This window comes from Vigna radiata, unplaced genomic scaffold, assembly GCF_000741045.1.
Source record: "Vigna radiata var. radiata cultivar VC1973A unplaced genomic scaffold, Vradiata_ver6 scaffold_604, whole genome shotgun sequence".
Taxonomy (NCBI): domain Eukaryota; kingdom Viridiplantae; phylum Streptophyta; class Magnoliopsida; order Fabales; family Fabaceae; genus Vigna; species Vigna radiata.
Window position 1 is genome coordinate 1,395 of NW_014544260.1, and position 13,276 is coordinate 14,670.

General features: G+C 32.8%; 3 protein-coding genes across 3 annotated transcripts; 1 reads left to right on the top strand and 2 right to left on the bottom strand.

The window, feature by feature from the left end:
* Positions 1-301: 301 nt before the first annotated feature.
* On the top strand, positions 302-4,093 carry LOC106755528 (hsp70-Hsp90 organizing protein 3). Its single transcript, XM_014637697.2, has 7 exons — positions 302-1,325; positions 2,516-2,804; positions 2,954-3,039; positions 3,121-3,344; positions 3,444-3,510; positions 3,592-3,651; positions 3,750-4,093. Exons 1-7 carry the CDS (start codon positions 417-419, stop codon positions 3,861-3,863), a joined length of 1,749 nt encoding a protein of 582 aa, XP_014493183.1. The 5' UTR covers positions 302-416; the 3' UTR covers positions 3,864-4,093.
* Positions 4,094-7,912: 3,819 nt separating this feature from the next.
* On the bottom strand, positions 7,913-8,966 carry LOC106755526 (pectinesterase inhibitor 9-like). The gene has a single exon (XM_014637696.2). It carries the CDS (start codon positions 8,834-8,836, stop codon positions 8,222-8,224), a length of 615 nt encoding a protein of 204 aa, XP_014493182.1. The 5' UTR covers positions 8,837-8,966; the 3' UTR covers positions 7,913-8,221.
* Positions 8,967-10,998: 2,032 nt separating this feature from the next.
* Positions 10,999-12,848, bottom strand: LOC106755525. Its single transcript, XM_014637695.2, has 8 exons — positions 12,600-12,848; positions 12,367-12,513; positions 12,196-12,293; positions 12,040-12,112; positions 11,899-11,959; positions 11,730-11,815; positions 11,563-11,652; positions 10,999-11,273 (listed from the first exon to the last, which is right to left on the bottom strand). The coding sequence occupies exons 1-8, from the start codon at positions 12,708-12,710 to the stop codon at positions 11,211-11,213; spliced, it is 729 nt and encodes a 242-aa protein (XP_014493181.1). The 5' UTR covers positions 12,711-12,848; the 3' UTR covers positions 10,999-11,210.
* Positions 12,849-13,276: the final 428 nt, after the last annotated feature.

Genomic DNA, 13,276 nt, shown 5'->3' on the forward strand with positions numbered 1-13,276 from the left:
ATGATTTTACGGAAACAATAAAAGTTTGAGATGATTTGCTTAACGTTAATTTAATTTATTTTGCACCACTCTGCATGTTAGAGAAAAACTTATTTGAATATATAAAGTATTAAGGAGAAATAATTTTTTATTTTAATACCGGAATTCAATTTGTAACACTATCACATAGAAACATATTCTTAGATCATAAATTAAATTATGTAATTAATAAACTTAAAAATAATAATTTGTACATGTTTAAAAGTGAAACTCAAAATAAGAAACGACAGTGGTAGAAGGTTCCAGAAGAAGCGTACTCGCATCCCAGAAGTCTCTAGTCTCTCTCAGGCGCTTTACATCTGATATAAGCCCTTCCCCACTCTCGACACAACCAAATTCATTCCTTTTTTTAACCCAAACCAACCTTACTCCCTCCTATGGCCGACGACGCCAAAGCCAAGGGCAACGCCGCTTTCGCCGCCAAGGACTACGCCACCGCTATTAGCCACTTCTCCGACGCCATCGCCTTGGCCCCCGACAACCACGTCCTCTATTCCAACCGATCCGCCGCGTATGCGTCCCTCAAAAACTACTCCAATGCCCTAATCGATGCCAAGAAGACCGTCGAACTCAAGCCTGACTGGTCCAAGGGCTACAGTCGTCTCGGCGCCGCGCATCTCGGGCTCTCCCAATATGAAGACGCAGTTTCGGCTTACAAGAAGGGCCTCGAATTCGACCCCAACAACGAGCCCCTCAAGGCCGGTCTTGCCGATGCGCAGAAGGCTCTAGCTGAGGCCTCCAGACCCCGCTCCTCCGCCGCCAGCCCCTTCGGCGATGCATTCTCAGGGCCCGAGATGTGGACCCGGCTCACCGCGGACCCCTCAACCAGGGCTTACCTCCAACAGCCGGATTTCGTGAAGATGATGCAGGATATCCAGAGAGATCCTAACAAACTAAACCTGCATTTGAATGACAAGAGAGTCATGCAAGCCATAGGGGTTTTGCTCAACGTCAAGATTCAAACCGCTCCCCCCGGCGACGCTGACATGCCTGATTCGCCCTCTGCGTCCCCGTCCCCGTCCGAGAGGAAGAGAGCCGCGGAAGCCGAACCCGCCAAGCAGCCCGAACCTGAACCCGAACCCGAGCCCATGGATTTGTCTGAGGAGGACAAGAGCGCGAAGCAGAGGAAGGCTGAGGCTCTGAAAGAAAAGGAAGCGGGAAATGCAGCGTATAAGAAGAAGGATTTTGATACTGCAATTCAACATTACACCAATGCTTTGGAGTTGGATGATGAAGATATATCGTATCTCACCAACCGCGCTGCTGTATACTTGGAAATGGGAAAGGTATGCTTTCTGTTTTTTATTTTTTATTTTGTTTGATTGAGTTTCTGTTGATTTATATTCCTATGGTCATTGTCCACTTTTCTAACTAATAGTAGATTCTGGCGATCTACTGCAATGTTGTTCGGCTGCTTGGTCATATTATTGCATTTAATGTAGTTAGAAATTTGGTTGAAATGTACTGTATTTGAGCATGCTATTATTTCGAATTGCACATACAAGAACAGAAAGTGAGAGAAACGGGATCACCTATAGTTCAAAAGTAACGTTAGAACGATGCTGTTTGTTTAATTAACATCTCATTTTTCAATTGAATATTTGATCTTTAACTAAATTGAGTAACCTCCGTTATCTAAGCAGCCTCCATAGTTTATTGTAAAATCTGTATTTTCAATGATTGTGCTTCATGCAGTTGAAGATCGAACCACTGAGAACCCAATTGATATACTCTGAATAAGAATAATTTTTTAGATGCGATTTCGATATCATCTTATCTATTTACGTGTTTATTATTTTGGTAATATATGTCAGTCGTATAAAATAAGGTAAAAGAACACTTCCTTTAGTAAGTGTTTGTTTAATGTTATGAAGATGATGTATGGTGTCTAGAAATTCTTGCAAACCATTGTCTGTGGTTTAGCCGTCTCATCAAGCCAACTTATTTTATTTGTATACCATTATAGCTTAAGGAAGAATGCGTACTCTAGCATGCATGAATTCATCAAGCCCTCAAAATTTTACCGTAAAATTTCAAGATTACTGGGATTGTGAGTTCGTGTATCCTTTTACTTACATGTGCTGTATGCTTCGGTGTGCACAAAAACTGAACAACTCCAAAGTGTTTGTGACTAATGATACTTGAAATCTTGACCAGGCCATGTTTAGTACGATGCATTTAGAGGATGAAGATGTATAAAAATTAAAGTTAGTTTTCACGCTGAATATCACAATATCATTACCCCAGTTTTGTTGCTAAAACTTGTGTTGGATGGGAAATTTGGTCAAATTTGTCTTTGATTGTCATTACCGTGTCTCTGAATATCTTCGTAGGGTGTTTGCTTTTATTGGAAGTACACATTAGACTATGGACTTGTGTGAAATAATTTAGAAAGAGTTAAGGATATCCTATATTTTAGTTAGGAAAAGTGATATTCCTCCGAAATTTACGTTCTTACAACAATTCATGTTTTCAGTATGAGGACTGTATAAAAGATTGTGACAAGGCTGTTGAAAGAGGAAGAGAGCTAAGATCAGATTTTAAAATGATAGCCAGAGCTTTGACAAGGAAAGGAACTGCCTTGGTGAAAATGGCGAAGTGCTCAAAGGATTACGACCCTGCCATTGAAACATTCCAGAAAGCACTAACTGAGCATCGCAACCCTGACACTTTGAAGAAACTGAATGAGGCTGAGAAGGCAAAAAAAGATCTTGAACAACAAGAATATTTTGATCCAAAGTTGGCTGATGAGGAGAGAGAAAAAGGTATAACGTCCTTTAGTTGACTCCATGGGCTCTTCATTCGATTTCACCAAGCATTATATCTTCTTTTGAAAGAACTCCTATAACTATATAACCTTTTGATTCCGTCAACTTCTTATTATATACTATGTATTACCGAAACTGCTATGTAGGAAATGAATTCTTTAAGCAGCAGAAGTATCCCGAGGCTGTGAAGCATTACTCAGAGTCTATACGAAGAAATCCGAAAGATCCTAGGGTAATAAATCTATTTGAATATAATTGATAATTTAATGGAAAATGGTGGTCTTTCTCTGTCTAAATTCTTCAATGCTTCCAGGCCTATAGTAACAGAGCAGCATGCTATACTAAGTTGGGGGCAATGCCTGAAGGTTTAAAGGATGCAGAGAAGTGTATTGAACTTGATCCAACCTTCGTAAAGGGTTATACCAGGAAGGGTGCGGTGCAGTATTTCATGAAGGAGTATGACAAAGCTTTGGAAACATATAGGGAGGGATTGAAATATGACGCTAACAACCAGGAGTTGCTTGAAGGAATTAGAACGTATGATATTGGTTTACATTTCTGGATTATGTTATAATATTTCTGTTCTTACGTTGAATGCATAATGTTTGCCTAATAATCTAATATTATCCATTTCAGTTGTATACAACAAATTAATAAAGCTAGCCGTGGAGACTTAAGTCCTGAGGAATTGAAGGAGAGACAGGTATGGCTTAATTCTGTACTTTATTAGCTAAATCAACGTATTTAAAAATTATGATAATTTTTATATTTCGTATTCTTGCAGGCAAAGGCAATGCAGGATCCAGAAATTCAGAGCATTCTCCAAGATCCTGTTATGAGACAGGTTTGCTTCCTTTTTTTCTTAAATATTAGATGCGTATTTCGGTGGTGAAACAAGAATGAGACGTGCTTATCAGAGTTGGGTATGTACTGTCTATGCAGGTGTTGGTTGATTTCCAGGAAAATCCCAAGGCTGCACAGGAACATACGAAGAATCCTATGGTGATGAACAAGATCCAAAAGCTGGTCAGCGCCGGAATTGTTCAGATGAGGTAAATTTGTGGAAGAAGGGCACGGTTCGTGTGAAAAGCAATCTGCAATTATGTCTTTCAGTGTGACTAGTTTGATATTTGAATAGATTTGATTGGGAAAAAAGTTGGGAAATTTTGACTTTTACTACGTTTTGTTTTAGTGGACTTCATATATGATTATCAGGTACACCATTTTAATGTCATTTCGACATGATTTTATTTTAATTCAACCGGGAGTATGTTGTCGTGCTTTAATTTTCCATGGCTGAATCATTCTAAACCTCTTGATAAAACAAAATTCAGGAAATGGAGCATGAGGAGATTTTAAAATGCAGGAAGCCATTGAATTTGTTTTAATCTATCTTCCAAACTTTTTATCTATAATTTGCTTTGATCAAACTAATCTAATCTTTTACTGTTTTAAAATCTCTTTATACTCTTTTTTTCTGTTATTTACATCTTGACTATCAAACAGGGTTTTTGTTGGATGATAAATAAAACCTGTATACTATCTCTGTTTTATGTTTGCCATTAATTAGTTTCTTAATTTCAACCAGCGTGCATGTTCATGACAACAAAGTAATTGATTTTCCTGAATAAACATTTTATAATCATTTTTAATCTTGTAAAATTTTAAACGACATTTAAGTAGTTTAAAAGGTAATAATAAGATGAATTTATAACATCATAAGTTGAAATATAATATATCATGTAAGAGCAGACTGATATATGAGGGATTGATTAAGTAGGAAAGTAAATAGAAAAGATGGCACGGGATCTTTGGCTCTAAAAGGCCACTAAATATTGGTTTAAGAATTTGAGGTAAATAAAATTTGTATACCAAAATATCAGTTTGCGAAAGCTGAAAGGTAAATGGTTGCAAAGTATCGCTTAAATTCTGATTTCTTGTTATTATTATGTTTTACGATTATAAGAATGTATTTTTGTGTTTTTCATTTTACGATTAGGTATCGTCTTAAATTATTGATAAAAGTAAATTACCAAAACAATTTGAAAGTAATAGTTAAAGAAAAACTCAACTTTTTTTAAAAAAGCATTATTTATATAAAAACGAAATCCTTCACATTTAAGTTTAAAGGTAGTTGCCCATCAATTAATAATAATTCACGTCAGAAGTTTTACTTCAAATGAAATTTAAGAACAACATTATAAGAAAACATAATTCAATGAAAGTTTATATATAAATTATAAGATTTTAATCATGCATATAATTATTAAAATAATTATGATGATAAAAATATGGATAAAAAATAAGAAATGGTGTTCTTTATAGAAAATTAGTTTTGTATATTATTAATTTTTTGAATAATTATTTCAAGAAGTAATTATTATATATAATTATTTAAAATCAATAGTTTAAATTATTTAACTTTTTTTTTTACAAGTTTTCTCTTTTTCTCTATGAAAATTTTCAAACCAAAATTGTTGATTGAACTTTTGTCTTTGAACAAAATCATATAATAATTCTTTCTACTACCTACTTAACCTATATCTCAGGATAATTGTCACTGGCAACAATAATTATATATATAAGTTATTTCAGAATTTATAAATGTTAATCTTTTCAACAAACTTTTCTAATTTACATATTTTTAGTTATTGTTTAAAATATTTGAATTCATAAATAATTATTTTTCCAAATTATTGTGTTTTATATAATTATTTTTAAAAATAAATATTTTTAAGATAATATTTTTCGCAGTAATTTTTAAATATTTATTTTTCTATTCCCTTCTTTCATTTTTATATGAAAAGTAAAAAAAATAAATATCAGTTCAAAATTTGGTCTTCAGGTAATTAAATTTTGAATTGTACTTTTGGTAAAATTACTTCTAGTTAAGATAAGAATCTAAGTCTTCGAGAATCAAATTCTAGACTGCTACAGTAAAACGTGATATTTTTGAGTAATTATCTGACATACTATGTTATTTAGATAAAAAGAAATTAAGAATGTACTATTAAAAATAATATAAATAAATTCTAACATGAAAAAAGAAAAAATATCAAAATAAATATTTAGTATTATCGAGAAAAAAATTGCTCCAAAATTTTTGTCTAGTGTACTATATTATGTTACTTGGTGTTCATTCGCGCAAGGTATTGTCGCATGAGAAAAATCTTATTAAGTTTTATTTCTAAAATGTAATTGTTTTGCAAATACTATACATGAACATTGAAATTTAGCTAGACTATATTAATAAACTACAGAATTGAAAATTTGTTACAATTGCAAATCACTATTTGGTATGACTTTTACTATAATAATCATTATTAAAATCGATAAACATAGTTTTATATTATATATCTAAAGCTATTTATGTATTTATACATAGCAGATAATATGAGTTCTTCTTTTTTTACCTTTTAGTAATATAATATACTATTTAGTTTGGTGTCAATGACTAGTCTAAAAATCAAAGTCGTGATTTTAATTCAGATAATAAAGGTCGAATAAAACATTTTTCACAATTATAATCAATTGCTATTGTGTAACATTTTTCACTTAAAAATACAAGTGTACTCTTTTTAACCCTACATTTAACTTCCTAACTTCCTATAGTCACGTCATAATATACTTCATAATAATATATTTTTTTCCATGAATTATGGATAGGTACTCCTTTAATAAAGGAATTTCCCAACCAAATAGCATTGTGATGATATGGTATCATTTATAACGTAAAATCACTAAAAGTTTGAAATATCATTTTCAATTTATATTATATCAAATTAAACAATTTCGAATCAACAGTCACTAAAACGATGTCCACCCCAAAAGAAAAGGGTTGGTTGCTTTGCCAAAGCATGTTGGCTCTATCCTAGGTCTAGCTTTTTTTAGCTATTTTATTTTATAATTTAATTAAAATACACTTTCTGCTTATCGTATATTTAAAATTCTTTAATTTTATGAGTTTTTTTAAATGACGTTATTTTTTACTAATTAGCAGTAAAAAAGAACGAATTATTGGCATCTTAAAGTTAAAATATTTATTTATGTGCGTTCCTGTTATCATTTTCGTTTCAAAATGAAAAATATGAAAAAAAATGGCAAGCATAACCTGAGTTAGCTACCATTCGTGTGGACCTTATTTGAGCTCACTGATTTCTAGTTTAAGCTTGGGATTTGAAGATAATTAATGGAGTTGGAGTAATTCATGCATATCCGATTCATGCAACTTTATCTTTTCTTTCGCTTTCACGGTTTGAAATTTTGTTGGTATTCTTTTCCTAGAACAAAGAGTGGCTAATCAAATAAAATTAAAAAACCATTCGGTAACTAACTAATCCCATAATCACCAAGGCACTTAAATCGAAGCATTTGGCTTTTTCATGACGATGCAACTTTCACTTATAATGGAGAACCACTAACCACATATTCATGATAAGATATAGGAAAATAATATTTTAACATCATTTTTTGACATCATTTTAATACTGCACACTTGTCAAAATGTGATAGGACGATTTTAAATTAAAAAAAGTGAGATAAGGGTATATTTGGAAGAGAAAAACTATATTTTTTTAATTTGAAATCGTCCAACCACATTTTGACACGTGTCCAGTATCAAAATAGTGTTAAAATATCATTTTCCTAATAGGAAATAACATCGTCATATTTTGCCAATATTTTTAATCATATGTCATTATTTTATTGATTCATTTAAATTTATATTTAAAATGAACCAATCATAAACTGTCATATATATATTATAAATAAATTATTAAGAAAATGTTCTTAAAAGAATTTTTTTCTAACAAGTTCAATTCAATATATATAATTAACGAGTTTGTAATTCGTTCCTTTCAAATATTTTTTTAGAATAGAGACTAATAAAATAGTGACACGTGTCTTGTTGTCAAAATGTTTGTTAAAAAAGAGTTGTTAAAATATCTTTATCATATAATTAAAGGATTAATATTTAGTTTTGGACTAAAAGTAAAAAGAGTGTAGTTATATGTTAAGATAGTGCATGAAAAAAGTTGTACTGAAGAACATCTAACTCTAGTCGAGTGCGAAGAAAGAAAGTTAAGATTGTCTGCTTAAAGATGAAAAAAGAAAAATGGAAAAACGAAAGAAGAAACCGTTGTTGCAAAAAGGAATAATGAACAATACCAAAATTTGACTCTTCGTGTTTCTTCATCGTCACCAGACATTTCTAAGCCAAAACAGGTTCAGTTATTCAATATAGGAACTTCTTATATGCACCATACACACTTTTTTTATCCACATGCATTACAGGGAAACAACCTAAGACCAAATATATAGACCTAGAAGAACAGTGTCGGTTCCAACGTAGGAAGAGAGAAGAGAAAGACAAGAAACTTAAGAAAAAGCTGGAAAAGGATTTGAGAAAGAGCAAATTAAGGAGAGTGAGTAGCGTGAGTGGAAGCAAAGCGATTAACCAAGGCGAGAGCGTTGCTGGTGACTTGAGCAACGTGGATAACCCTTTCCGTTATATCACTCTTCACGTTTCCGTTCATGGCGGAACCGGCGAAGCCGTCGAGACAAGTGTTGTCGTCGGTTAAGGCAGCGCTAACCCATGTCTGGACGTTGCTCATGTGCCATGCGAAGTCTTCACCCAACCCTGTTCGCCCCAACTCCCTAACCGATTGCTTGAGACGCTCCACGCTGTCACCAATGGTCTCCACACAATCTTGCACCGCTCTCCACTCCCTACCCTTCATGCTTCTCGCTTTCGACATCTTCTTCAGGAACAAAGCCGAGGATCGGGTCCTTGATATGCTCACCGACAAAGCTGTCATCGCAAGTTGGCGGTCGCTTCGGTGAATGACGCCTGCGTAGGCCAACAGCGAGTGGACACATAAAACAGGGTAGCGTGTTGCCCTGCACGACGACTTCACGAACTCTGCAGGGTTAGGGTCTGCGTGTTTGGTTATGGAACATTGTGCGGTGCTGCTCATGTAAATTACAAGGTTCATGAGAAGCAGCGAAACAAGCCTCACTGTGGTTGCCATGTCTAACTAACTTACAACGAACGATGCAGATTTTGTCTGATACTGGTGAATTGTGTGCTGTTACGTACCCAACTTCTTTCTATATAGAGGCTACCAACTCCAAAATCTTTTCTTTTTCTTTATGTCTCACGAAATTATGTGGCTCGCAATAGTAGTACAGGGACGTGGAATGAAAAAAAAAGAACACTGACAAAGGAAAAGAAGAAAAGAAGAAATAGACGTGGAAAAAATAAATGTAATAGAAAAATAAAATGCAGATTCTAAATACTGCTAAAATTTGTGATTTTTGCAAAATTTAAATTACATTTTAATGTATTTTAGTCTACAAATTTTAAAAATAAATAAATATAATTCTTTTAATTCTTCAATTCTAAATACTAATTAAATAATATTTTTGACACATTAAAAAATTTAACCTAATTAAATTAAAATATTATATCTATTATTTTTAAAATTTAAAAATTAAAATATATCAAATTTTCAAATATCAAAAAATTATAATTCTATAACCAACTTCAAGCAATAAAAATATATTTAATCCATTAAAAAATTTACATGATACATTATCATAAATGTAAGTAATTCGTGTTAGAGAGAAAACAAAATGGTTATAAAAATAAATAATTACCTAATAATAAGATTTGCCTCCGTCCGTTAATAATGTTAACATTTTTTCTTTTAAAAAAGATAATAATATTTTGACAATATTTTTTTATAACGGATACTTATCATCATTTTATTAGTTTATTTAAATTTATGTTTAAAAAATATTTAAAACAGATTATCACATGTGCGTTCTCAAAAAATTGTTAAAATAATGTTATTAAAAAAAATTTTTCCTTTAAAAAATATTAGGAAAATGTTGTCTCTTTACGGATTCGAATTTCCGTGAGTGTCAAGTTGTTTTTCATCAATTTGTGTAGTTTGTTTTTTTCTTTTTTAACTTTTTTATTCTCTAATGAAATAAAGCCACATTGGATTCCACGTCAGTTTATACACAAATTATTTATACCACTGAGGAAGGCTCTTTACCGGATGTCGATGTTAAATATATTTTCTTTTATTACTTTTAAATTTTTAATACGTTTTTGCAAATGATAAAATTTTATTATTTAAAATAATTAGCCTATCACAAACTTTTCTGGATGATGGATTTAATAACTTTTATAGCAATCATAACTATATATTGATTGATAATATGTACATTACATTTCACAACCGTTATTTATTTATTTCAGTTTTTATACATTTTTAACTCAATTTAACTTAATTTCTATTAAATAGAATTCAAGTAATACCTTATGTTAAATTGATTTTTACCATGTGTTAATGTAATAAAATATTTAATTAATAATCAAATTCTTATATTTAGACATTTGAGAAAGTATATTTCTTTTTTTTTTATTCAATCAAGTTTCAAAAATGTTAAATAAAAAAAATATTGTTTATTTCATTAAATCAATATTAACATCAATAATAAGTAACAAGTATGTTTCAAAACTTCCATTTCCTTCTCAAATCTCTTTGTTTTTTCTTCGGTGACACGGTCACATTTAAATAGTCTCATTTATATCAAATTACATAATATTACTTTTAGATTTATTCTCAGATCCGTTAAAAACAATACTGGCAGAAAAAGAATCACATTATTTCTATACAAAAAAATATAGAGACTTAATTTATGTAAAAAAGAATGTATAAAAATCAAATTACTAATTAGATTCACACGTAAACAAATAAAAAACATAAATATAAAAATCAAATTCCTAATTAAATCTAACCGATCTTAATTTATATTTTCAAAGGTACATCTCATTAAGAAAATTAAAATTATAAGAGAAATATGCCTTCTTGAGATCCAGTGTGATAATGTAGTTGGAAAATAATATTAAATTGCAATATGCTTGCGTTTTTTTCATGTCCTCTTACTCACACACTGAGAGTTTATTCCGAAGTCGCATTCAATGGGTAGTTTAGATAAATGCATTTTCGGAAATTAAAGAAACGAAATTTAGCATTACCAACTAAATCGTACCCCAAACATTAATGATAAAATTTCATATAGTAACTAACTATAAGTTGCCCATGTAAACCCATTTTATTGACACCAAGTACAATTGGTTCATCCATCCTTTAACCTAGGGCAGAATCAAGCTACATGGTTCAAGATAGGAAGCTTATATTCTGGTTCTACTATCAATTATCATCAAAATTTCAGTGAATGATACACAGGCCGTATTTCAAAAATTTACAATTTCTTAGTTCAGATATTAGAGATCTCAGTTGTCTGGTATTTTTTTTATTTGATACATTTATCAACAGTACAATTTTCACAAAAATTAATAGAAAAGTGGGAAGAAAAGTACTATATGCATTAAACTGTCATGTACCTAATAACAGACCCCCGAAGCTTCTCCATGTATTCTGCAGCCTTTTTCTGCAACAAGGAAATTAACAAGCAAAACTTTCATTACAAGCACATCTCGATATGCACCAAGTCTCAATAAAAAATCATGTTCCCACAATCCTAAGTCCATTAATAGGTAACTACCATTTGAGAGCTTTTAATCTTATTTTTCTATTCATGTGGCCTCAAAATGTTCCAAGAGGGTTCTGCCATATTGCTTACAATACAACCGAGTGTTTCTGGGATTATTTTGCCTCAATATTGGCAGTTCCACTTGCAGGTTAACAAAAGGAAAAACGTTCTGAAATCTCTCGCCTACCTGGTTACCCTTGTGTGCATTTGCTATGTTTTCATCTAGAAGTGCCAACAAAGATCTATTAATCTCATTGTTTTCAACCATATCCAGCAACTGCATTGAAGACAAATTAGAGTGAGCATGACTCAAACAAAACCAGCACACTTAAAATGGAAACGAACAAGACGTACAGTTGCTTTAACATCCTTGGATGTCAAGATTTTGGTTAGGCTTGCCCTGGCTTTTATGAGTTCACCTTGCATCTTATCGTAGGCTTCTGTATTACAAGATAGGAACAAGAAGTCAACTTAAGTGTTTGACAAATTCCTAAACTATCTTCTTTTTTTATTATTTACAAACCTATTCCTTCTTGTATGGCTTTCTCTAGAGCCTCTAGTTCAATCTGTCTTTCCTCCATGTGCTGCAGAACAACCGGTGTAAAATAAGCAGATACGAGAATGTTTTGCCCAGCTCAAACATTTTTAAGAAGCCAAAAGGTACCTCTGTTTTGTTAACAGCGAACCGAAGCTGTCCCAACTCGAATTTCAGTTGAGCAAAGAATCCTTCATCCAATCTGCATAGTCAATACAAATTGGTCATAAGAAAGTGATAGAGTTTAATTAAAAGAAAACAAAGGGTTAAAGATAAAGTACGAACCGCGGTCTCATTCTTGCAATTTCAAACTCGATCTCCTGAGCTTCAGTGTCAAGGAAGTATTCAATGAGCTCTTCTGGGGTATCGGGAAGAGTACGTGACTGACAAATGAAAAAAAAAATGAATAATGCAAGAAATAGAGAATAAGAAAAAAGAAAGACGAAAGAGAAATACTTGTCGAAGGGTTTGACGGCGTTCTTTCTCTTCTTCGACTTGACGCTGGAAGGCTTCGCGTGCTTCTGAGTCTCTCTCGAGGCGTCTTCGAAACTCGAGCCTGGCGAGGTGGCCGGTTTGGGGTGGGCCAAGCACGCCTTCGGGGTCCTTCCTTCGCACAACAAATTTTCAAACACAAGTTGGAAGACAAGACCATAAGACATAAGAGAAATGGTTTGGTTTGGTTAAGTTACCCATCCAACGCACAAAATTGTGGGTGTGCGCCACCTGCAGTTGCTTCTCCTGCGATAACCAGCGGCGGCAGTCACACTTGTGGTAGCAAAGCCAAAGCTAAGCGTGGCCATTCAGATTGAATAAAGTCTCCACCTTGCAACTGCAACTTCCTTCCCCTTCCAAATCAAATTTGCGTTATCCTTTACAATTTCGGAAATTCGGATAGCGCTGTAATTCAATCTGTTCCACTCTCCCTTTTGTTTCTTTTTTGTCCATTCCTGCTTTCCTTTATATTTTTGCAGAAGCTTTTCTGTTGGGCTTTCCAGGATGGACTGGGCCAATTGGGCACCCTCAAATTCTTTTGTGGGTCGATAAAATACACTAGTCCAATTTGCTGAATGTAGCACTTTTTGTTCATGGACTCCTTCAAAGTGGTGTGCGTCTCACAATGGATGTTCCTTTAGACACCGCTATAAAAAGAATAAATCACACATGGCCCTGTAGAGTATATACTTGTTGAAATGGATACAATATCTACAGAGAGAGATTAAAAGTTAAATAAGCAGATTAATGAACGCAGTACAGTAACTTTGGAGACCTTTAAGAGGATGAAAGGTCAAGTGCCATTTTTTTAGTCTAATTGGTATGGATATGATGGGTTGCCAGGAATCAAGGAGAGAATCATTTTTTTTTTTTT